This window comes from Bison bison, unplaced genomic scaffold, assembly GCF_000754665.1.
Source record: "Bison bison bison isolate TAMUID 2011002044 unplaced genomic scaffold, Bison_UMD1.0 scf7180017864302, whole genome shotgun sequence".
NCBI classification, from domain to species: domain Eukaryota; kingdom Metazoa; phylum Chordata; class Mammalia; order Artiodactyla; family Bovidae; genus Bison; species Bison bison.
This window is the reverse complement of record NW_011494874.1, coordinates 8,629,131-8,652,830: the sequence shown is the minus strand read 5'-3', so window position 1 is coordinate 8,652,830 and position 23,700 is coordinate 8,629,131. Positions and strand designations below refer to the sequence as shown.

The window sequence follows — 23,700 nt, the reverse complement described above, 5'->3', positions numbered from 1 at the left end:
TTCCAATAGTTCTTAGTCCTCTCAGTAAAAATATTCAGACATTATCAATTAAGTCCTGCCATGATATTAAAAGAAACGGTAGCAGTGAATCTATTAAACATACTACAGACCTTGAAAAAATAAACCTATCATCACTCAATACTATACACTTTCAACAACTCCTGTGCCCAGGTTTACTAATTGGTCCCAACCTTGCACCTGCTCCACGGCAGGGACCAACCATCCTTCTGTATTTACTCTTTGTCTTTGGCCGATGTTACCAGCATCAATGTAAGTGACGCCAGCAGCTAATTTAGGGTGCAATTCAAGGGCAAAGGGTCTCTGTTTCATGGTACCCGTTCCCCAAGTGCCACACCCACCCCAGGGACATTCTACACAAACGTGCCAGTCTTTGGCTTCAAGGATCCAATGCTAGAATGCAAGCAGCCTCTGATTCAAGTGGAATTTCTGTGCCTGGACAGAGGAGCCTGGTGGGCCACCGTCCACGGGGTTGCAGAGAGTCGGACACAACCGAGTGGCTAACACTATGCGTGTTGATGCTCAGAGGGGCTGGGGGAAAAGAGGAGAATAGAAAGGTCCAGGTGTTTACATCTGTGTATTCCTGTGGCTGAACTTGTGAATTGCAATGAATCTGAGAAAACTGCTGCATCAGATGCTGATTTAATTTAAGGAGACCAGTTTAGTTCTGGGAGCCCAGGAAGCAGATCTTGCACATTCTACAAGCTTCCACCCCCACACCTTCCACAGACAGACTACCTTTTATTCCACCAAACCCTTTCCGAAGGCACCTTTTTAAATACTGAAGCCGGAAGCCGTGCTCTAAGCTTTGGAATTCACTTACAAATGCAGACGCACATTTATTCTAAGCAAATAGGCCACTAACTGAGATGTTTAAAAAAAAAACGAACTTGCTAACCTTTGTATTTTTAAACCTAGGATGAACTTCTAAAAAAAGGTCTTCAAACTTCCAACCCAGAAAGGTAAATGAATTATTCAAGGTGTCACAGCAGGCGGGACCGAGCTAGGACATGCGTTCCTAACAGCCAGGCCAGTGCTGTCCTAATCTGGAACACTGTCAACTCTCTAGGTTACAGACACTCTTAAGAGTTTCCTTTTAAAAAGTGTTTCAACCAGGCATGTTGTGGCTATCCTCACAGCAAAGTCCACTGACTTCTGGTGGGGCTAAGAGAAGTGGCAACTATTGCAAATGGGAGGAAAAAAAAAAAAAACCCTATCAAAAGATACTTTTCTATTTGTTTTTGCAACAATGCAAAACCTACAGCTTTTTAAAGGCAGAACAAAGCGGGAAAATGGTGATTCCTATCTCACAGACCAACCTGTTGTCTTACTCCCAGGAATTCATGTTCTCATTCTTATTTTAATCGTGTTCTGCCTAGGACAATGAAATTTGCTTTTCAAAGGAGGGGGCCTCTCTTCCACTCTGAAAAGCATATTAGAAGAACTGAGTGAAGAGCTGGGGGCGGTTAATTAAAGTCACTCACTCCTGAATGTTAAGACACTGAATTTATGCTGCTGAAGGCCCTTTAAAAGCAGTCATTTTAGTTATAAATTTGCAACCTTAGGGTAAAACTTGAATTTGGGGTGTCCTCAGGTATTAAAATTTTTTAAACTTATTTTTAATTGAAGTATAATTGATGTACAATGTTACTCAGTCACTTTTACAAACTGAAGATGAAGGAAATATTTAAGCAGTGTTGATGTGGAAAGTGAAAGTGTTAGTCACTCAATTGTGTCCAGCTCTTGGCAACCCCATGGACTGTAGCCCACCAGGCTCCTCTGTCCATGGGACTCTCCAGGCAAGAATACTGGAGTGGGTTGCCATGCCCTCCTCCAGGGGATCTTCCTGACCCAGGGACAGAACCTGGGTCTCCCGCATTGCAGGTGGATTCTTTACCACCGAATCACCAAGGAAGGGTCAAAGTGTGCAGAAACCTAGAAAGGGGAAGAACACAAGGTGGGGGTTACAAGTGACAGATAAAGTTCACCACCTGCCCAGCTCTGAGGTCCTCACCCACTCTTGCCAACTAGACTGAAGTCAGTAAGAATCAGAATCACCTTGGGGCAAAGCTTATTTTCTAAGCAGTGAAGTCCTGGGTGGAAATCAACGTTTGGAAGGAAGTCCCATATTTGCGGTTCTGCCACCTGCCAGCTCTATGATCTTATTATTTTTCCTTCTTGTGTTTTAGCTTCCTCAGAAGCTAAAAGCACCACCTCCTGTGGTGAAAGAACCACCTCCTGTGATTGTTAAGGATCCAGTGAGTTCATGGGTAGACTTCCTCTTATAAAAGGTATGAGTTAGGTTTGAGACAGAGCAGCTGGCAAGAGGGAGGTGGGTTGGAAAGAAGCTGGGAAAAGCTATGGTAACTGAATATAACAAAAGGAGGTCTAGTCAAAGCTTGGCAAGGAGGGACAGGCAGGCAAGGAGCTGCTGAGTAGCATACAATGTTGTAACGAGCTCACAAGGAAGCTATTAATATTTTTGGCTGCATGTGGAACTTTCCCAACCAAGACTCGAACCTGTGTCCCCTGCAGTGGAAGCATGGAGTCTTAACCACTAGACCACTGGGCAAGTCCACAAGGAAACTATCATTCACTCAACAACCATGTACTGAGTATCTACTCTGCACAGAAGATGGTCAGAGAGGTTATTTGCCCAAGGTCATCCAGGTATCTGGAGACAGAGCTGGAACTGGAACCTAAATCTAGCTGATTCCCAAACCTGCCCTCCTCCCCATCCCATAAAACCTCCTGGGGAAGGAAGTGACTATAAAATGAGTGGGCGGGCAGCTTCAGTTAGAGAGATTTCTGCCAGATGAAAGCTGGCCTTGACATCTAAGTGTCAGGGATTTTAAAGTTACCAGTGGGATCAGGGCCAGACTGTTGTGTATTTAACACCATGTGGTCAAACAGCCTGAAACACTGGCTGTCTTCTTCCCACAGAGGAGGATGCTTTTTGGCTTGTTGGTATTATAGCCCTGGGCTAGAGGTGACTGCTTGTCAGATGGGTTTTCATCAAGGTTCTCAGAACAAATTATAAACATCTAAGTTGATCTTCCCTGTGCAGGAGGACTTGGCAATTCCAGAAAAATCAGAGGGGTTCCAGAACTCTGATGATCTCTGCTGACCCTTGGGAAGTAGGGGCTCAGAGTCTCCAGGCCTTTGCCCCTTCCCAAGATGGCAGAGCCCACGAGAGTGGAGGACGGTGAAGACCTGCGGGTCACTGTGGAGCTGTCATGCGTTAGAGAACGGAGGGCCAGGGCTCACCTGGAGCCTGAGGCCACAGCATCTGCATGCTCGCCATGGAAATGGAAAATTCTGAATGCAAAACAGAGTCCCGGTTCTGCTTGCATCAGGTTCACTTCCCTTGGCTGACTGTTTTTCCTCAACGAGATGCCCAACAAGAGACAGCGCAAAAAGAGATCCATGGGATTTCATGTCCAGCAAAGAAGCCACATCTCATTTCTTGGCTCCCTGACGCTGGCTAACCGTTAAGGCAAACTCTGCAGCCATTTCCAGCAAATGAGCATGTTATCACTCATGCTGGCTTTCAGCCTTCAGCTGCTCAGCCCAGGTCCTGGCCCTCGTCCTGAGCGCAGCCCCACTCAGCAGCTGGATGGACCGGATGAAGAGCCAGCCGTTCAGTGGGGGCTCAGGATGGCAGCTGTGGCCCCAGGCACTGAATCTGCCCCCAAAGGTGGTTTCAGCAGAGATGATGCAATGTCGGGGCAAGAGAAATAACACCTCTGGACCCGAAGGGCATCACGGGCTCTTGTTTTCTGGCCAGAGCATCATCGAGAAGGTTCTGAAGAGCCATGCTGCCTTGAAACTTGCACACAGCCCACCTCAGGGACTTCAGGACGTCAATGGAGATGGCTGGGGAGGTCTCCAAGCAGAAAGGAGAGAGAGGCCACATCTGCGAGCTGCAGTGGCATTCTGGAGAGTTAAGAAAAGCCAAGGTCACATGAAAGAGAGTGCGTCACAGGACTGCCCTTCAGTGACATGACCATGGAGACAGAAGAGTTCTTAACAAGGAAGCCACCATGAATTCTGGTATTCAAGAGATACAGTCTTTCCTTGTTTCCTCGGGCTTGTGTCTGAGATCAGCTCCTAGATGTTCTGAGTCCTTGATGGGAAAGGAGGTGCAAGTGAGCTTCAGGGACCGGAGGCTGGAGGTTTGCAGAAAACTCACTTGGGTGTCAAGATGTCCCTCCTGAGGGCACTAAGCAACACTGGGACTAGTCATTTCTCCTTCCTGATCCTCGCCTTTCTCATTTCTTAAAGGAGACACTGTGATCCCTACGTGATCCCTAAGGCTAGCAAACAATCTACAATTTATGGAGATCGGCTATACAGGGAGGCAGCCTCCAAATCTTCTGCCTTCTATGAGATCAACCTTCACACAGAGCACGTTAGCACTGCACAGGGATGAGAGGAGAGCTGGGGAGAATTCTGCTGAATCCCAGGAAGGGAGAAGCAGCCTGTGTCTGGAGTGGTTGTCTAAGGGGCAGAGAAGATAGTACTCCGTTCTCAGTCCTGGTGGGAACCCATCTCCCCACAGAGTCCTGGCTTGACCAGGAAAAACTGCCCACCCAGTTCCAAGCACTGTGTGTTCCCTCCCCAACACCCCCAATCTGGCCCAGTGCGAACTGAAGGCGCTTGAAGACCACTGGCTCAGCAGGACTCAGGGCAAGTTCACAAGCATGTCCACACAGCAGCGAGCTTGCCTAACCAGCAGGGAGAGAGCACGCAGGGGACTGCATAGAGAGGGCCCATGTGTTCGAGATGGTGACCTGAGCACGTGGGCTCATGTCTTCCCTGGCGAGAGCCCACAGAAACAAGAGCAAAGGAATGGAAGTGATGGCATCATGAAGACAGAATGATGGAGAGGAGGTGACAGCAGGTGAGAGATGCCAACCCATTTATGGCAGGGGCAGAGTGGAGGCAGACGGGCAGGGCCAAGGAATCCCAACACCTTGTATGTGCAGAGGAGAGGTGCGGTACCGAGCTGCAGCCACTCCTCAGGGGAAGGAGAGGAGGTCCAACCCAGGGACACCAGGCACAGTGCGGTGGGACCGATTCACTGTGTCCACATACTGATGGTGATGAGACGCCTGCTCAGAGGTCAGGGTGCGGGCACTCAGGTGTGCGCTGGCATGTCTGGGTACGGCCCTACAGTCTGTGTGCTGCACAAAGAGGCAAGGCTAAGGGGAAACTGGGAGTTAACTCTAGCCCTTGCTCTGCTCCTTGAGCCTTTCACTGGAGAAAGAGGCAAAAAATGTGCCTGCCAGTTTGGCCACATGCCCACGGGTGGCTTCTACCCCAGAGGGGCACCTATCCGGAAGTCATCCACTCAGAGGGAATGCCCTTTTGAAACTGCACGAGGGCTCTGCATAAGCTAGTAGCAGCCCTGTGTATGCTCAGAGAGAAGTGGAAATATCTCTAAAGAAACACAATGAGAAAAGACCTGCATAAGACCTACTGATATGTGTGGTTCTCCCCTGAAGAGTTCAGGTGCCCACCTGGTGAACCTACAGAAAAATCCACGAGTTGACAGACAGAGTTTCCAATCCATTTTTTGAAATATCACTCTTATACAAGAACAGATCCACAGGATCACTAGATATCTCAAGAAAACGTGTAACATGAAAGACTGAAACTAACCAAAAGAAAGGGAACTTAGAGGAAATAAAAGCAAAACAGCAGAAAAGAAGTTCCTCAAAACCCCACTATCATGAACATCCAGGGAGAGAGGTTCTGCAGCCAAGAAACAAGAACAGGACCCTATAAAACAGAAACAAGAGAACAGCCACAAAATGTCTTGGAAATTAAAAACCATTCACCAGGAACACTGAGAAGTTAACTGTCTTTGCAAGCAGATAAAAAATTAAGAGATGAGAAACAGAAAAACTATTAGAGGATTAGCCTGGGAGGTCCAACATTGGAACAACAGGTGGTCCAGCAAGAAAAAATGTGAACAATTACAAGAAAACTGAAGAAATTTCCCACGAGAGCCCAGAACGAGGCACACCATCAAGGGCACACCGTCACTGGGACTGTTCAGAACACCGAGAATGAAGGGATCTGAAATGTTTCCTGGGAAGGTGGAGAAACCCAGGTCACAGCTAAAGGCCTGGGAATCAGAATGACATTAAGAATCTCAACAACCACGTTGCAGGTGGGAGTGGTGGGAGGGTATTATTTTCCACCCACAATTCTATATTCAGCTACCCCTGGGTAAGGGCAGAATAAGGACGTTTTAAGTTATGCAAAATCTCAAAAATTTACTTCCCATGTTCTTTTCTCAGGAAGTTATTAAGGAAGGTACCACACCAAAATCATCATCATCATCATCATCAAGGAGAAAAAAATTTGACGAGAAAAGACAAGCAACTATAGTACACCATTTGGTTCAGAAGTAAACAGACCTCGTAGGCTCGCGATGAAGAGAGATGCACCAAACAACAAAATCTAACCATGCTGGAAAAACAAAGTGGGTTAGGCTAAGAGCAAGATCCTTCTCGACCATGGTAGCAAGCCAGCAGGTATCTTGGTATTCTAAAAATAAAAAGAAATATAAGCATGTTATATAGAAATGCAAAGGTAAATATTAGAAGAAATAGGAAGAGTTGAAAGGGTTACTTCCAGGAAGCAAGACACAGGAGATTGCTAGTTTCCATTAAAAGCCTTCTTGTATTTGTTTCTTTTAAAACTATGAATATGTATTACTGGGATAAGAATTAAAAATAAATTCTTAAAAAAAAAAAAGAAAACATGGGGTGGTTTGTCCTGCTGGCTTCTTACTCACCTTCTATAACTGACTTTATTCACACAAGCCTATCCTCAAGTGAGAATCTTTTTTCTTAAAAAAAAAAAATCAGTTTGCTGCCAACTTGAACTAAATGACTTTCAGGCATCTTGCCAGTAGATGGTTTTAAATAATATTACACTTTGTAATGGGTGAGAGAGAAAACCTGCAGACTTTTCTGAACAAGGTCTAGATCCTTAAAATGAAATGATTAACGCTTGGGTCAGCTCTTCCTTGGCTCTTCAAGCATCTAATTTCGGTGAGGACTGCTTGATGTCCAGAGTTATAAAATATCACACACATAATCTTTAGTATCTGTACCTTTGAGCGTTCAATGATGCTAGGGAGCTCATTAATTAGCTCATTTTCCATGGGACACTTGGCCCTGTAGATGGAATTGCTCCAAGCTCCCAACAGCTTTCAGCTTGGATGGCTTAGATTCGTTCATGGAGAGAAGGCAGGCTATAACTAGAGTGGGATAGAAGTCAGGTTTTGGTTGTCATCAACTCAAATGTGCTAGGTAAATTCTTTTGGCCATGCTGGAATTCTGTAAACTGGAGACCCACTGCTTGAAATAAGCAAGCCCTTGGCTTGCAGAGAGAGAAGCATGATTCTTGGAGTAAGAACAACACTGGTGTGTCAGCTGACAGGCTGTTAGAGCCGTGAAGGATATTCCAGAAGGAACGGGCGACAAGCCTGGAAGTGAGCAAAACTTCGTGGGAAAAATACGAGAAAAAAACAAAGGTTGGCTGTTGACCTAAGAATTTTGGTTTTGTTTTAAATGAGGACATTCTTATCTATTCGTTTTATTATTTTATTTTTTTCAGGACATCCCTGGGCCCAAGAGAAGTTCCCTAAGAGAGGGGACAGCTCCGGGGGGGACATCAGGTGGCCTGGGTACACTTGCAAGTCTGCTACTGGTTGGCTGTGCCATCTTGGTCAAACGGCTCTGCCTCTCCAGGTTCAGCAGCGAAGATGCTGTCTGAACGCCCCTCTCGACCTCGTAGTCTGTGGGTTTATAAGTCTCACTCGATATGCTTTCTGAGCAGGGGAGGACAAGGGGAGGAGGAAGCGATACCCAGGGAGGCAGGGCCTGTGTCTTGAAAGGAAGCAGGGAGCCCAGGGTAGAAGGAAGACGGAAGATCAAAGGGCGGCTGGATGCCCTTCCTCTACCACCTGCCAGTTCTGGCTACTTCTCAAGATGCCTTCTGAAACCTTTCCCCTTTTCAAGAAAACCATTATAACGGACCACAAAGGATGGCGGTGCAGACTCGCACTGTGCGGCGGTGCGCACACAGGTGTTCTTGGGGCAGGAACCTGCTGGGCTACTACCTGCTCCAACACCAACCGGAGCTCGTTCTCAGCCAGGTCACCCCTGCCCTCCTCCTGGGGCCTTGGGAGGCTCTTGGTGTTTACAGTACTCTGCAGGGCCTTGGGTACCAGCCTTGGGTACCGGCCTCAGGAGCCACGGATGGAAGCCGGAGGTGGGGGGTGCGGGTGTAGGACTGCCCAAGACAAAGCAAGAGGGATCCCAGGCCTTGCCGAGTCAGCCAAAGCTCTGCTTTTCATGTTTCGACTAGACCACCCCCTGAGAATCCTCTTGAAAGGAGGATTCCATGGGTGGAAAAGGTTTGAAAAATCACAGCTTTATCTGAAATCAGTCAGTGCAAAAGCAAAATGAAAATGCATCCCCTCCCTAGAAAAACACCCTAGCGTGAACAAGTGTGCACTGCAGCTCACGACCCAGCCTTTACTTTCTGTGAATTTTGCCGATTGTGGACGCACTTTCCTGGAGCCAGCAGTTTTGTGTTGTTCTTTGGATAACCCCTTCTCCCACCCCGTGAAGACCACGACCAACCACCAGACCACCACAGGGCCCCCAGCACCTTCACCCAAATGCCCCTCTTGGAGGAAAGTGGGGCAGTGTTCTTCCCATAAGGGCTCTCCCTGGGGTATCCATCCCCTTTGTCATCAGGAGGTAACAAACTCAAGTCCATCTGGGACCTTAAAAGCCGAGCGAGCTAAGAATCAGTGCTTGTGCTCAGTCGATTAGTCGTGTCCAACTCTTTGCAACCCCAGGGACTGTAGCCCGCCAGGCTCCTCTGTCCATGGGATTCTCCGGGCAAGAATACTGGAGTGGGTTGCCATTTCCTTCTCCAGGGGATCTTCCCAACTCAGGGATCGACACAGAGATCTTGTGTCTCTAGCACTGGCAGGCAGATTCTTTACCACTGAGCCACCTGGGAAGCCCCATAAGTCTCAGCCATGAAGCTTAATAGTAAAACCTGGCAGAACAAGGCACACAAACAAACCCTACCCAAGGATCCGGCCACACACCTGAGTGTTATGTTCACAGCCTAAGAGAAAAGCATGCTTAGGACTTACAAGAAAAGAAAACGAAAGGAAACATGAAAAAAAAATAGTGGGGAAGGGTGGGGGGGTGGTCTAAGTTTCCTTGGAGGTCTCCCACTATCTGCAGAAGTGCCCCATCCCGAATAGGCAAGAAGAGGAAGGGAGGAGAATGCCCACCCCACGGCCAGGGTCCTGTCTCTTTTATTATGCAGACGCACGCATCAGAGTCTGTTGACATCCAGCTGGGGGAAGAGCAGCAGGCAGTAAACCAGGAGCCAGAGGAAGAGGATAAAGTACATCACGTCCGGCTGCTGGACCAGCTGTGTCAGCGAGTCGCTCTGGGAGCTGTGGATCTCCCGCAGCCTGGCTTTGCCCGAGTGGTTGGCCTTCCTGCAGGAGGGAGACACACCAAAGCAGTCACAAGCAGGGTTCCTCCACCCAGGGGACCCCCACTCCCTCCCTGTCCTCCAGCCTCACTGCCCAACTGGAGAGCCAATGGCTCGGCTTCCCAGCGAGGGGCAGACCCAGGTGGAGGGTGGGGTCCCGGGACGCTCTGAGCTTTTAGACCCTCTCAGTTCATCTCCACGACACCAAAACAGAGGAGCTGTTAGCCCCAATCTGCAGATGGGCCTGCTGAACCTCGTGGGGTGGGTGGAGGGTGGCTTTCTCCAGCCCACACAATGACTTTTGTGACAGAGCCGGGACCCGGGCCAGCTCTGCACCCTCCTCCAGGATGTGTCCCGTTATACAGCAGTGCCCTGAATGCAGAGTTCAAGGCTGACAGCTCTTTTTTATGCTCCCAGGAACAGAGGGGCTTCCTAAGGAATCTAAGGAGAGAAATGAGGCGTTCCCTGCTAACTGATCATTTAAAAACAGCCATTAGCAACAAAAAGACACACCTCTCTACCATCTAGTTTTTGTTCTTGGCTTCGGAATCTAACCTTGAAAATGATTACCAGGTTCCATATTGGTGAGAGGTATCTTTCTTATTTTCTTTTTTAAGAGGACAGAGTAGATATATAATTTTAAGAGAGTAAATATATATATATATATATATATAATATCTATTTTTATTTATCTGGCTGCACCAGGTCTCTGTTGCAGCATGCGGAATCTCTGTTGTGGCAAGCGGGATCTAGTCCCCTGACCAGGGATTGAAGCCGGGACTCTCTGTGTTGGAAACATCGAGTCTTAGCCACTCACTCTCCAGGCAAGTCCCTCTTCTCTTATTTTTATCTTATTTTAACAGAAAGTGAAGTGAAAGTCGCTCACTCGTGTCTGATTCTTTGCGACCCCGTGGACTGTATGGAATTATCCAGGCCAGAATACTGGAATGGGTAGCCTTTCCCTTCTCCAGGGGATCTTCCGAACCCAGGCATCGAACCCAGGTTTCCCACATTGCAGGTGGATTCTTTACCAACTGAGCTATTAGGGAAGCCCTGCTGCTATTGCTGCTGCTAAGTCACTTCAGTCGTGTCCGACTCTGTGCGACCCCATAGACGGCAGCCCACCAGGCTCCGCCATCCCTGGGATTCTCCAGGCAAGAACACTGGAGTGGGTTGCCATTTCCTTCTCCAAGGGAAGCCCTAAGGTAGCACTAAAATGATGTTTTACTGTTGCCTGGTGGAGGGAGTCTAGAAAGGGGCTGTGTGGTGGTGACAGAAAAGGCTCAGAAGACATTGTCTGATCGTAGTCGGGGCTGGGGGTCTCTGCTTGCAGCTGCATTTATAGAACCCGTGTGTAAGCTCCTCGGGGTCAATCTGGGGCACATGACAGATTATGAGAAGCAAAAATCACCTCTTCCCTGAATCATCTCCTGATATAGCAAGAAGCCAGGCCAAGAGGGGATTAAACCTTTGCCCTGGTCTGGAAACTGAGTGATTCCCACGCAGATAAGGGGCAGAATTTCTTTCTTCTTCTTAAAACTGTTTTTAGAGAAATTTTAAACTACTTTTCTTTTATTGCATAGGTAATAAATGCTCAAAAGCATAGAAAACGCGACGGCATTTCTCAACCTTGAGGGTTCAATTTTCAAAGACTCTATCTCATAAAAGCTAAAAGTACTATTTTCCTATGAGGATGTCAAGCCCAGTGGAAAATGTGAATTAATATTTCCATTTTACAGCAGGAGAGGGAAACAAATCTTGCCTCTTTTTTTTTTTTTAAGAACCGGAGAGGTAAACGTCTAAAGATCACACTCCTGGCTGTTGGGAAATTTTCAGAGTCTTTCCGTTTGAATAATCTAAGTCCTTCCAGGCTTCCCTGGTGGCTCAGAAGGTAAAGAATCTGCCTGTAATACAGGAGACCCGGGTTTGATCTCTGGGTCGGGAAGAGCCCCTGGAGAAGGGAATGGCAACCCACTCCAGAATTCTTGCCTGGAGAACCCCATGAGCAGAGGAGCCTGGCAGGCTATAGTCCATGCGGTCACAAAGAGTTGGACACAACTGAGTGACTAACATTTTTCAAGTCCTTCCAAGCCAATTCAAATCCATGGCAAATACAATAAATAAATAAAATTAAGTGATTCAATAACTTTAACAGGGATAGGGGACATCTCAGGATTGTCAGAGTTTCAGATTTGTCTGCCTGCTTATGTTCTAAACGGGCAGTGTTACAACCATTCGACACTCAGTCTGGGCCATCTAGTTCTCCGACAGTAAGAAATACTTTCATAGACATCCTGGCATGTTTCCACTCCCTCTTCATGTCTGCTCTGATGCCATAAAACTGTAAAATCAGCTCAGTGAGCTTCTGAGTATTGTACCTGTGGTGGCGACACAGAAGGAACACGGTTGTCAGGGGCTACAGCATTTTAAAAAGCACACACAGTATCCCATCCCTACCTCCTCTGCCTGGCTCTGTTCAGAGGGCCAGCTGATGCCACTGCATTATCTCAATGAAGACTCACACCCAGGTCTCATGACCCAGACCTGCCTTTAAACCAAGTCATTTTTTTCTGAACCGTGCCCTGCTTATCAACCTGGATTCATATCTACGTTGCCCTCCCACTCACATTCAATTTCCATTCACTTTCTCTGGAACAGGTATTTTCTTGCATGTTTCTAGACTATTAATATTATTATCCAACAAAGCCCTAGTTGGAGAATAGCCACCCCCAGAAGGTAGACTGTGTGATTAAAGAAAAAAAAAATCCCTTAAACCCTACTGAGCCTGGAGTCCAGCCACCCACCTGGTTAACATTCTGTTTCTTCTGTCATCCACATCCGCTGCGTTCCTCAACTGAACATAGCTAAAATGATCCTACAGTGAAATTTATAAACAAAACCCCCGCAACCCAATTAGTAAAGATGAAATCTCTGAAACAGAAAATAAGATGATTTTAAATATACAAAGTCGAGCATGCCATGCTTTTCTCAATCTTGCAAACGTCTAGTTCCACAATAAAACTAGTATGTAATGATCTACACAAATTATTCCCATGGGTGGACGGGAGAGGCCCCACCCCCCACAAACGGGGCAAGCTATGGATCCCCGGGCTTTTTGGGGCCCAACACATGCAGAGCTAAGCGGTTGTGAAGACAAAGGGAACCCTCTGCTTAGGCTGCATCTCTGTCTTTGAAGGTGATCTTTCTGGATGTGTGTGCAGGGGTTGGGTGGGAGGTCTTGGATATGATTGTTATGACAAAGAGGCCTTTGGGCTTTAAAATCATCACTTTATTTACATCCCCTAATGCCCAAACTGGACATCTGATTGGACTGTGCTTAGTGACAAGGTTTCAATTTGCTTGTCTTCTAGCCAAAAGCATAGCTGTTGCACGTCAGTAATTTCAAAGCTCTGGGCTGGGGGGAGGAAGGAGGGAAAGGGATTGATTAGCAGAGGCCGGATGCAAGAAGGAGAAATTCACATACTAACCGATTCCAAAGACCTATTAGTATGTCGTCGAATGTAAATGCTGGAGTCACTGTGACTCGTCCTGAAAAATAAACACATGTTTTGAATTGATGCCACCAAGAACTCCTCATTGCCCCCTTCCCGAGGCTGCCACATGTGGATTTAGGCAAGCTCTGACTTAAGGCCTAGTGATGGAAATGAGACCCATTATCCAGTATGCGTGCTTAAAAACAGCAGGATGATATGAAAGAGACACACTGAGCCTTCATTGACAAGAAAAAAAAATGTGAGAGATAATTTCAAATAGAAAGCAGACCACATATTCTTAAAAATTGTAGGGTTTCAAAGCAGGAGGAAGATTTCTCTTTCCAAACATTCCCCCAATCGTCGGACTCACCAGAGGTCGTCTGCAAGCTAAAGTCAGACCTGGATTGGGTCCTGGGACCCGGACTCCCTCTGCAGTGCTCCGTGCACGATGCTGAGGATTCCTGGGTCTGGACCACCTCGTTTCCTTTCATACAAGAGGTGGCGGATTTTCTAGCTATATCTGTCAGGCTGATGTGGGAAGTATCTCTGATCTTCTAATGAAGCTGCTTCAGTACAGTTAGAACTGGACATGGAACAACAGACTGGTTCCAAATAGGGAAAGGAGTACGTCAATGCTATATATTGTCACCCTGCTTATTTAACTTATATGCCGAGTACATCATGAAAAACGCTGGGCTGGAGGAAGCACAAGCTGGAAACAAGACTGCCGGGAGAAATATCAATAACTTCAGATATGCAGATAACACCACTCTATGGTTCACTCCCAGCTGATTGACCATAGTCAATTAACCGTAGTTGATTAACCGTAGTCAAATAGTTACACCTCTGATCAGTTTTCCTCATCTGTGAAATGCATCATCATTCCCACTCCATCTGCTTCTTGGAGCTGTCAGGGATACTAGCATTCCGTAGGTCAAAGTGGCCCTGTCTTGCTGCCCAACAGAAGAATGAGGTGTTGGATGTGGACTGGCCTGATATAGAGACCATCACATCAGTCTCCTCAAGGCAAACCTACTATATGGCATTGTGGGGTCCAGAGAAGAGTTTAGTCCCATTATTGTCAGCCTTGCTATTACCGCTTACGGCTGTCCCCTAAACATCACCAAGCTCTTCCCTTTCTGCGGATGGCACGTTTCCAGCTAACAGGTTTTGAGCACCTACTATGTCCCAGGTACAGGGCTAGGCCTAGGGAAACTTCAGTCTTCATCCTCAATTCAAAGTCTGGGTTAGTTTTTCCTGACTGGTATCACAGCACAGAAATGAAACAAAATGCACCAACAGAAAAAAAAAACAAAAACAAAAACACAAAGAACCCGCTCCTCCAGGAGCCCACATTGAACTGAGAGAGCATGCCCACTCCTTATCATTCCCTACCTCCTGCCCCCAACAAAGAACTTTTATTCCTTGAATGCCGAACGCAAGCCAGGTGCTGCGCTAAATGCTAGGACCATACTGGTCCTAGCTGGCTGGAGCTGGCTGACAATCTAGGGGGAGAGTAGATGATAAATACATCCTTCCACATATTATTAAAGAAATGAGTGCTTTGATCAATGCTGTGAAGAAAGAGAATAGAAGCTAAGAGAACATATAAAGGGGTATCAAAAATAGCCTGGAGGAACCCAAGAGGGCTTCCTGGAGGAAGTGGTAGTGGAGCTGAGACTCGAGAGCAAGATAGAAAACAGGCAGGGGACAGACGATCCTGAAAGGTGAAGGAGATTGGCTGGGGGCATTCCAGGACCTCAACTAAGGCCAGGGTGCTTGGTGCGATGAGGATGGGGAAGGGTGGACAGAGATGAGGCCATGAGGGGTCCTGCAGGCTCTGGGCAAGCGGCCTTTCCGCCTAGACCAACGGGGAGCCACGGGGGTGACTGACAGCCAGGAAAACACCCTGTATTGTCCCTGCGCAGAGAGATGGATGCCCAGGGCTCCGTTCCTTTCCTAAGCCTCAGCCAGGCAATGACCTCCGTCATCAGTGCTCTGGAGTCAGGCTCGGGGGGGGTGGGGGGGGCAGTGAGATGCCCTGAGCACAGGATGGGCGTTGGGGTCCAAGTTCCTCCATGCGCATGAGCGCCCCTCCACGTTATCTGATGACATTAGGTATCTAGCTTCCACTTGGCTAAAATGCTGCATCACAGTTACAGCTTTGCTTAAGTGAGATGGGATGGAGGAGCTGAGATCAGAGTAACACCTTTGCACGAAAAGGTCAGCCCAGCCTCATGCTCACAGACACTGAAATATCGGTTTACTTTTCTCTATCCCTCCCCCAGTCCCATCTCCACGGGGTGGGTTTTGCTGGCCCTTCTGATGAAGAGGGACGAACCCAAGGTGCTTGCTTCCTCCCCACCCCCATGCTCCCGTTTCTCCTCCCGCCCCCTCCCATTCCATGAATGCTTCCTGAGATGCCTACTATGTGCCAGTTGTTGCTCAGGCTGTTTGTCCCACCTGGAACATCTCTCTCCCTCTCCCAAATGCAAGTCCTGCTCATCCCTTGATGCTGAATTCAAATGATCTCTCAGCACCTAGGCTGCCCTGACCCTCTCTGAGGTCTCATCATAAATCCCTACTTGCTTCTTATACCCAAGGTGCCCACCCAGTCCCAGCAGGATAGATGGAGCACTCCCTGTCTCCTTCCAGCTGAGGGTTCCTGGAGGGCAGAGCTGTGGCCGGTGTCTTCCAGAGTCCCCAAGTCTAGCGGGCTCCATCACACATACATGACGGCTCAAAGGCTGCTAAGGCTGATCTGCTTAGGGAGAAGGCGGCAGTCTGGCATCTGACTAGTGGCCCCTCCCGAGTTGGGGTGGAGTAGATGACAGCCCTGGACCACCTGCCCGGGAGTGCTCATCTGCATTTAGAGCAGGGTCAGGTCCAGCCTCATAGACGTCTGCTGGCCAGTCACGGCCAAGGGCAGGGAGAAGGACTTACAGTCATAGGCTAAGTTGGCAGCTGCCTCCCATTGTGCCTTGTGTCTCCTCCCCTGGGCTCCCATCTGCTCTTTGTCCCCCAAAACCCAACATGGGAGCCAGGTGGAGGGGAAGTGGGAAGCAGGGCACTGGACAGCCCCACCCTCTGGCTCTCCCTCTATGGGCTTCAAGACCCCCTCCACTCCCGCAATGATTATCTCAATCATTTCCCTCTGTGGTCAGCATGGCTCACCCAGCACAGGCAACGTGGGGTCACAGAAGGAGTGAGGACTTCTGACAGGTCTGGGTCCAAGACCCCCAGCTCTGGCATCTCCTAAGCTGGGAGGTACCCCCCAAGCTTCCTAATGATGCACAGTCATACCTGCCTGCCTATCAGGGTGCCCACGAGAATTGATGAACCAGTGTAAGGGAAATGCCTGAATACACAAGGGCTGGTACAAGCTGATGGTAAATGTGATGATGAGTGAAGGTGGGGAGAGACCAGGGTCTTCTGACATTCAGCAGTTAAACATTTTCCCTGGGAATAATCCGGACCATCTAGTGGCCTCGGAGTGACAGAGCAGATGTGTGTTACAGGCTTCCTAGCAGTTTAAGTTCATTATCCTCCCTGCCTCCCCCTCCCCTCGGGTAAATCGACCATCCTTACTGCCTTGGACCCAAACTCGTGGGTGAAGCTGTCATATTAAATCTAGCTTCCATGCAACACTGATAAATGGTTCCCTCCACGCATATTCTGCACATCCCTTCCGATTCTGTAAGATGCTCCTAAACGGCTAAGTTTGGTCTCTACCTACACTGACTGGTAGTTATCATGGACTAAGGGTGGCAGGGTCAAGTCTATTACCTCTCATCCCCACCCCTACCTACGGTTCAGCCATCTCTCTGCTTGCTGCCCATTTCCACCCAGAGCTGCTGGCGGTGAGGAGAGAAGGTGAGGTGCAGGTCCTCCTGGTTTTGTGGGGAGGTCCTTGGGGGAGCCCATGTGTGGAGAAGGAGCACTTTGTCTGAATCTGTTTCCCTTGCTGTCCAGCCCTGCCCCCACATCCCCATCCAATCAGAAACCGGAAGTGGGATGAGATTAGAGAGTAGCTCCCCAGGCAGGGGCTCTGGGGCGAGAAGATGTTAATAAAATACCTGGAAAGGACCTTGTGGTCACCGGTGTCTTCTTCCAGGTCATCTGAGGAGCGAACAGTTCCAGGTGCTACAAATATTGAGCTTTCTACGTGGTCCACATGTTTCCTTTTCTCCTTTTTTTTACTGCTGATCGATTCTTCCATTACCTTTTCCTCTAAGGGGCTGGCTAAGTTTTCCGAGTTTGGGGATTCCTGGGACTGAAGGACAAGACAACCAAATACAAGTCAGCATTTTATGCCGCGACGTGGAGTGTGTGACACCACCCAGCAGCAACCCGCTCCACCTTCACTCCAAGGCCCAGCTAAGGTGCCCCCTCCAATCCTGCCACTCCCGTGGGGTCCTTCCAGCACAGCCCAGGGTGGAGGAGAAACCCGCCAGACTGCCTGCTCCCTGTGCAGAGTTCCAAACTCTCCAGACGGATGGATCAAAACAGCATGGGTTTTCCAGTCAGGAAGACCTGGTTTCAAATCTTGGCTAAGTCAGTTCTCTGACCTTGAGTAACTGACTTGATCCCTTTGATCTTCAGTTTCTCTGTCTGTCAAATGGGTATAATAATTATCAGCCTCTGATAAAGTGCTTATACCACTGTGGTTCCTATAAATGATGTCCCCCACAGCGGGCAATGGTTAGACCCTTCACACAGCTATCATCCACTTAACAGAAGAATGGCTACTGGAGGCCATGGAAGCCAAGGGTTGTAAAGGTGGCCCCTGTGTTTGAGGAGATGAGTCTTCACTGTGCTTTTAGCCAAAGGTGGATGGCAGCGCAACCTCCGTTGCATTTACATAATAAGGAAGATTCTTTGACCGTCAACCCCACCAAGCTCTCTCACATGAAATTAAGAAGCGTGGGAATTGTTGGCGATACCTCTCAAGAATTCCAACAGGGGCTGGAAAAACTTGCTCAACAGGTATTCTAATAAGAGGATTAGAGTGGCCAGACCCCTGCGGCCCAGGAGAACAAAGCTCCCTGCAGATATTAAACCCGCTCTCAGCAAGCTGAAATGCCAGTTCCTCCATCATCAGTGAGCAAATGCTACCTTTCTGAAAGGTGAGATGAGGAGAGGACTGATTTTCTTAAAGACTAGAAGCCAGAACTTGGCATTTTCTAGTCCATTTAGAAGATAGTTTTTTTTCTTTTCTTTTCAAAGAAAGGCTGGGTATGGGAGAAATTCTCCATCCATGTCATCTTCTTTGTCAGGAAACAAGACTCCTAGACCTCACCTGTCATCCTGGGCCTCACCGCTTCCCCTCCCCCGGCCCTGCTCACTCACTGGGATCAAGGCCTGGCTACATACCCTTGGGAGCCAATTACAAGGTGTGTTTGGAAGGAGTGGGCACCTGCTGGTTGGACGGGTGAGCACCGGAGGAAGCAGCCCAGTGATGAGCGATGCGGGCGGGTGCCCACCCCGGAACCCAGAAATGCAAGCTCGCCCCAAGCTCTCCTGCAGCTCAGCATAAAACAGATGCAAACCTAGATCTCCGGAAGCCCTTCCCAGTCCAGGGCTCTTCCAACCTTGTCCCAAACCATCTGTCCACATGCTGGCTACACACACAGGCGCAAAGCCTGCCTTTGGAAGCAGAAGACAGTGAAGTGCCTCATCTACGCGTCCGCACTCAGTCACTGGGGGAGGAGACTGAGGCGCTCATTAGTCATTTTCCAACCTTCTTTTTTTTTTTTTTTTTTAAATTTTCTTGGCCGTGCAGCAAGGCTGTGGGATCTTAGTTCCCCGACCAGGGACTGAACACACACCCCTTGCACTGGAAGCTCAGATTCTTAACCACTGGACCGCCAGGGATGGCCCCTCATTAGCCATTTTAAGTCACACAGAGGGGCAGAGAGGCAACTCAGGCCCTCTCCTCACCACCCACTTGGTCCCCTTTCTTTTGCCCGAAAAGAAATTTTCAGCCTCTAACGGTTCAGAGAATCATCCCAGTTGCTGTTGTCATCCCCAACCTGGGGACCCTGAGACCTACTGAGGGGCATTTCCTACCCCGCAGGATTTTTGGGGTCTCCCACAGGATAAGCCTGCTCTGACAGACAGCAGACGGCCGGGGAGGGGCAGGAAGGCAGGACTGGGCTCCTCTCCCTAAGGCAGAACAGTGGCAGGCAGGTTGCTGGCACCTATGAGCCACCCAGCCCTCTCCTCCAGCCAAAGCCAGAGAGTGGGTGCTCGGCCCCGAAGAACTGGTCAGGCCATGCTTGGCTTCTACGCCGTCAGGGCCAGAGAACACTGCTCCACCCCCAGCGCTTAGGCAGGGGCTCCCCTCCACTCTCTGGAGTTGGCAAAGCCACAAATGACGCTATCGATTCTGGCCCATCTAAACCCTAAATGTCTGGTTTTTAAAAATTAATTCATTCGTCGATTTGGCTGCTCTGGGCCTTAGCTGTGGAACGCAAGATCTTTAGTTGCACCGTACGAACTTTTAGCTGCAGCAAGTAGGATCTAGTTCCCTGACCAGGGATGGAAACTGGGCCCCTTGCACTGGGAGCTTGGAGTTCCAGCCACTGGACCACCAGGAGAGTCCCCTAAATGTCTTCTGTATGCGCGCGTGCTCAGTCACTTCAGTGGTGGTCAACTCTGTGCGACCCTATGGACTATAGCCCACCAGGCTCTTCTCTGTCCATGGGATTCTCCAGGCAAGAATACTGGGGTGAGTTGTGTGTTCTCCTCCAGGAGATCTTCCTGATCCAGAAATCGAACCCGGGTCTCCTGCATTGCAGGCAGGTTCTTTACCGCTGAGCCAACAGGGAAGCCCCCTAAACGTGTTTTAAGGTTACTCAGATTCCCTTTCTGCAGCCTCCCCGGAGGGCAAGGCTTTCTTGTTCCTCCGAGTACCTCTGGGCCCTCACTGGATCCTGTCTTGACTCTCCATCAGCTCAGGGTTTAATTTACCTGTCCTCACAGGACACCCCAAACTGCCATTCAGTGCACATTGACAGCAGCTTTGCAGGCCCTGTCAGGCTGGCCTCTGGAGCCCAGAGATGAATACACAAATGCTCCCTCTTTACTGGGAGAGAAAATTACAACCCATGAGACTCAAAAAGAGTCCAACACGACTGAGCAACTAAGCATGCAAACACACACACACACACACAAATAGGTGGTAGGCAAAGGCCTCCAGAGAGGGGAGCAACTCCAGCAAAGCCTGGAGGCAAAGGAGCATCTGGGAGGCGGGGAAGAGGCAGCTGTGTCTGGAGGGGCAGGTGGGGAAGGGGACCCTACACCCTCTCACCGCTCACTCTGGGGGCCCCTCTAGAGCTGCTTGGCCAGGTGAAGGCAGACTCAAGGTGGCAGACAGCGTGTGCCTGGCTGCTCCAGCTCAGACATGCGTGTCCTTCCCTGGCCTTGTTTATACAACCCAATTCTAACAGCAGGAGCCAAACTATCATGCCAAACAGATAACAGGCCTTGAAATATCAAGGCTGGGGTCCAGTGTGAGGTCTGGCTTGGTTTTCCCAGCTGCTGGAGGAGAACGGGCTGCAGTTGACTCAGTGCAGAAGAGGCGGAGCTGTGATCACTAATGAAAATGATTTCTGATATCACTACGCTGGGACTCCCCCACTGCCACCAAGCATGACCTCAGCTTATCTCCCAGGCAGCCTGTGGGCAGGGCCAGGACTACGGGGAGGCCAGCAAGGTGTCCAGAGTGCCAAACTGGACCAGTGTCCCTCTCAGATACTCACCTAGCCCTATGCCTGAGCCTGGAGTGAATTTCTCCCTAAATTCTAGACCTGGGATGCCTGTGCGGGAAGCTGCATTTCTCTGTTTTATGGAGGAAGAAGGGGAGTTTAGGAGAAGGAAATAGCAACCCACTCCAGTATTCTTGCCTGGAGAATCCCATGGACAAAGGAACCTGGCAGGCTATAGTCCATAGCGTCACACTGGGTCGGACCCAACTGAAGCGACTTAGCACGCACGCACAGGGATATTTGGGGAGAAGCACAGAATTCCCCACGCAGGGTTTCCAACTCCATAGTCACATACCTGATGGCCCTGCACGGGGACGCTGTCTTTGGCCTCCCTTTGCTGGTGGTCCTCAGGCGAGGGTTGGGGAGAGGGTTCCGAGGCGGGACTGGCATCCTCCGCGATGCTGGCCTGGGGGAGGTCCTCGCCCAGCCCGGAGAAGCTGAAGCTGCTCTGGGAGGCCTCGGCCTCCTCGGGCTCGTCCTCCCTGGCCCCCAGGTCCAGCAGATAAGCCTCCGGTTCTTCCAGGTCCATCTCTTCGTTTTTCAAATCCTCCGAGCCTTCCGCGTAAGCCTCCAAAACCGCCGCCAGGGGCACCTCGTAATGCGGGTAGTAGAAAAGGTCATGGGGGATGACGGAAATCTTGGAGAGCGGGGGAGACGGCTTAAAGTCCAGGCCCTCCTCGCTGGGGCTGCGGAGGGTCTCCAAGCTGACGCTGCTGCTTGGCGGGTTGGAAGGCAATTCTCCCCCGAGCCCCCGGAGGCACTCGGCTTCCCCTTCCTCCTCGCCCCGACGGCGGCGTCGGAAGGACTTGCGCTTGGCCTTCTCATACACCTCTGGCTTTTTATCCACCAGGGCCTCCTCGGGGGCCAAAGAATAGCCTTGGTCTTGGTCTCCAGGGTCCTTGTGAGGGTCAGGTTGGTCGAGCTTCACTGGAGCCTCATCCGAATCTGTCTTCTTGTGGGCGGATTTCCCTCTCCGTTTGCCCAACCTCTCCGGGTGATCCTCCGACAGCTCCTCCTCTGCAGGTTTTTTCTCATGAGGCGAAGGAACCTCATTGAAAGCCTGGCTGGTGGAGGCAAAATCGATGAGGTCGCTGTTAAACTTTGAGGCTTTTAATGGTATGGCTTCAAAATAGTCTTCTTTATCCATCGCTTCTACCGTCAGCAGCTTCACCTTGATCTCCAAGGCATTGGCCATAACGGTGTTCTCTCCCGGGGGTGAGGGGAGATGGCCTTCGTCCCCAGGGCTGGATGCCCTCTCCGAAGCCCCATTCCAGGGGGGAGAGGTCCAGGAAGTCGGAGGATGACTAATCTCACCATCCGCCGAGGACATGTCGCCAGGGACCTCGTTGGAGGCTACTTCCAGGATCTCCGGCGCCTCCCGTTTCGGTGTTTGTTCAGCAGCGTCAGCCGCCAAGACCCGTTCATCCTGCTTGGACGACTCCTTGCTCTCTCCGGGGCTCCCTTCAAAGTGCAGGTCTGCACTGTAGAAAGGGTCCTGACTGCAGGAGGCATCCTTGTAGGTGTCAGCCTCAAAGTGCACCGTCTTCTTGATTGGCAGAGAGTTGGACCTCCGGCTGTCCTTTCTGGATGATAGGATGGAAGATTCTGGAGCCGGTTCACTGGTGCTGTTGAGCTTCCCGGGGATCCCTTGGAGAACCTGCTCGATGATCTGGTTCATGAACTCGGAGGAGCTGTCCACCAGCTCCTGGCTGGAAACGCCACCCAGCCAGGGCTCCTTAGCGTCCTCAGGCTTGTCACAGACGAAGACTTTGGAGGGAGGTGGGTGGCTGGCCTCATGGTTGATGGTGTAGGCTCGCTCCCCGTCCTCGGTCAGAAGGAAGACGGCGCTCTCTTGTTCCGAAGGGGTTTCTTTGATGCGAACGAAGGTGGATTCTATAGGGGCTTCTTTGTCAGAATCCACAAAATCCTCCTACCAAGAAACACAGGGCACCATGAAATTATCAGTGTCTAAGTGCCACGTAGAGTCCCCTCTCAAAACACAAAAACAAACCAGCAAGAGCACTTCAGAATGAATGGAAGTATAGATGGGCAAATGACTGTTGTTCCTGCTGAAATGTGAAAACGTCAGATAAGTTAAAGAGAAGGTCATTTTCGAAGCTATGACTGCAAAGACATCTCAATGAACTGAACTCTGGAGAAGGATGGGCCCTTTCTAAGCGAGGAGATTATCGGCAACCTCATACCTGTGGGCCACTGCCTAGTCTGGGTACGGATGAGAAGTGAACCTACCTAAGATAAGGAAAGAGCAGCTAAATCTTTACTGATTGTCGGGCTGGTGTGAGACATTGAATCCGGAAGGGCCTCAAACATGAAAAACCACTTCTGTTCATATACTAGTTTTCCCACACAGGGACTCCTGTTAAGCACGGTGTGGCTGAACTATTTACAGAAGCCAAGACACAGAAGCAACCTAAGTGTCCATAGACAGATGAATGGATAAAGAAGACGTGGTACATCTATACAATGGAATACTACTCAGCCATATAAACAAATGACATAATGCTATTTGCAGCAACAGGAATGGACCTAGACATTATCATATTAAGCAAAGGCAGAGAAAGGCAAATACCATGTGATAGCACTTATATGTGTAATCTCAAATGTTACATAAACGGACTTATTTACAAATCAGAAACAGACCCACGGCCACAGAAAACAAACTCGTGGTTTCCAAAGAGGGAAGTGGGGGAGGGATAAATTAGGAATTTAGCACTAGCAAACTACTATATATAAAATAGATAAAACAGATAAGCAACAGGATCTACTTTATAGCACTTAATATAGGGAACTATAGTATCTTGTAATAAACCATAATGGCAAAGAATTTAAAGAATATGTATGTACAGAGATCC

General features: G+C 49.4%; 1 protein-coding gene across 1 annotated transcript in view; it reads right to left on the bottom strand.

The window, feature by feature from the left end:
• Nucleotides 1–9,361: 9,361 nt before the first annotated feature.
• CLMN (calmin (calponin-like, transmembrane)) overlaps nucleotides 9,362–23,700 on the bottom strand; it is a 54,512-nt gene continuing 40,173 nt past the window's right edge. Inside the window, exons 10-15 of the mRNA XM_010851403.1 lie at nucleotides 21,123–22,757; nucleotides 17,135–17,331; nucleotides 13,053–13,113; nucleotides 12,369–12,439; nucleotides 11,846–11,942; nucleotides 9,362–9,564 (exon numbers count right to left, since the gene is read on the bottom strand). Of these exons, the coding sequence (XP_010849705.1) occupies nucleotides 9,400–9,564; nucleotides 11,846–11,942; nucleotides 12,369–12,439; nucleotides 13,053–13,113; nucleotides 17,135–17,331; nucleotides 21,123–22,757 (2,226 nt within the window). The 3' untranslated portion in view covers nucleotides 9,362–9,399. The remainder of the gene's footprint in view (nucleotides 9,565–11,845; nucleotides 11,943–12,368; nucleotides 12,440–13,052; nucleotides 13,114–17,134; nucleotides 17,332–21,122; nucleotides 22,758–23,700) is intronic.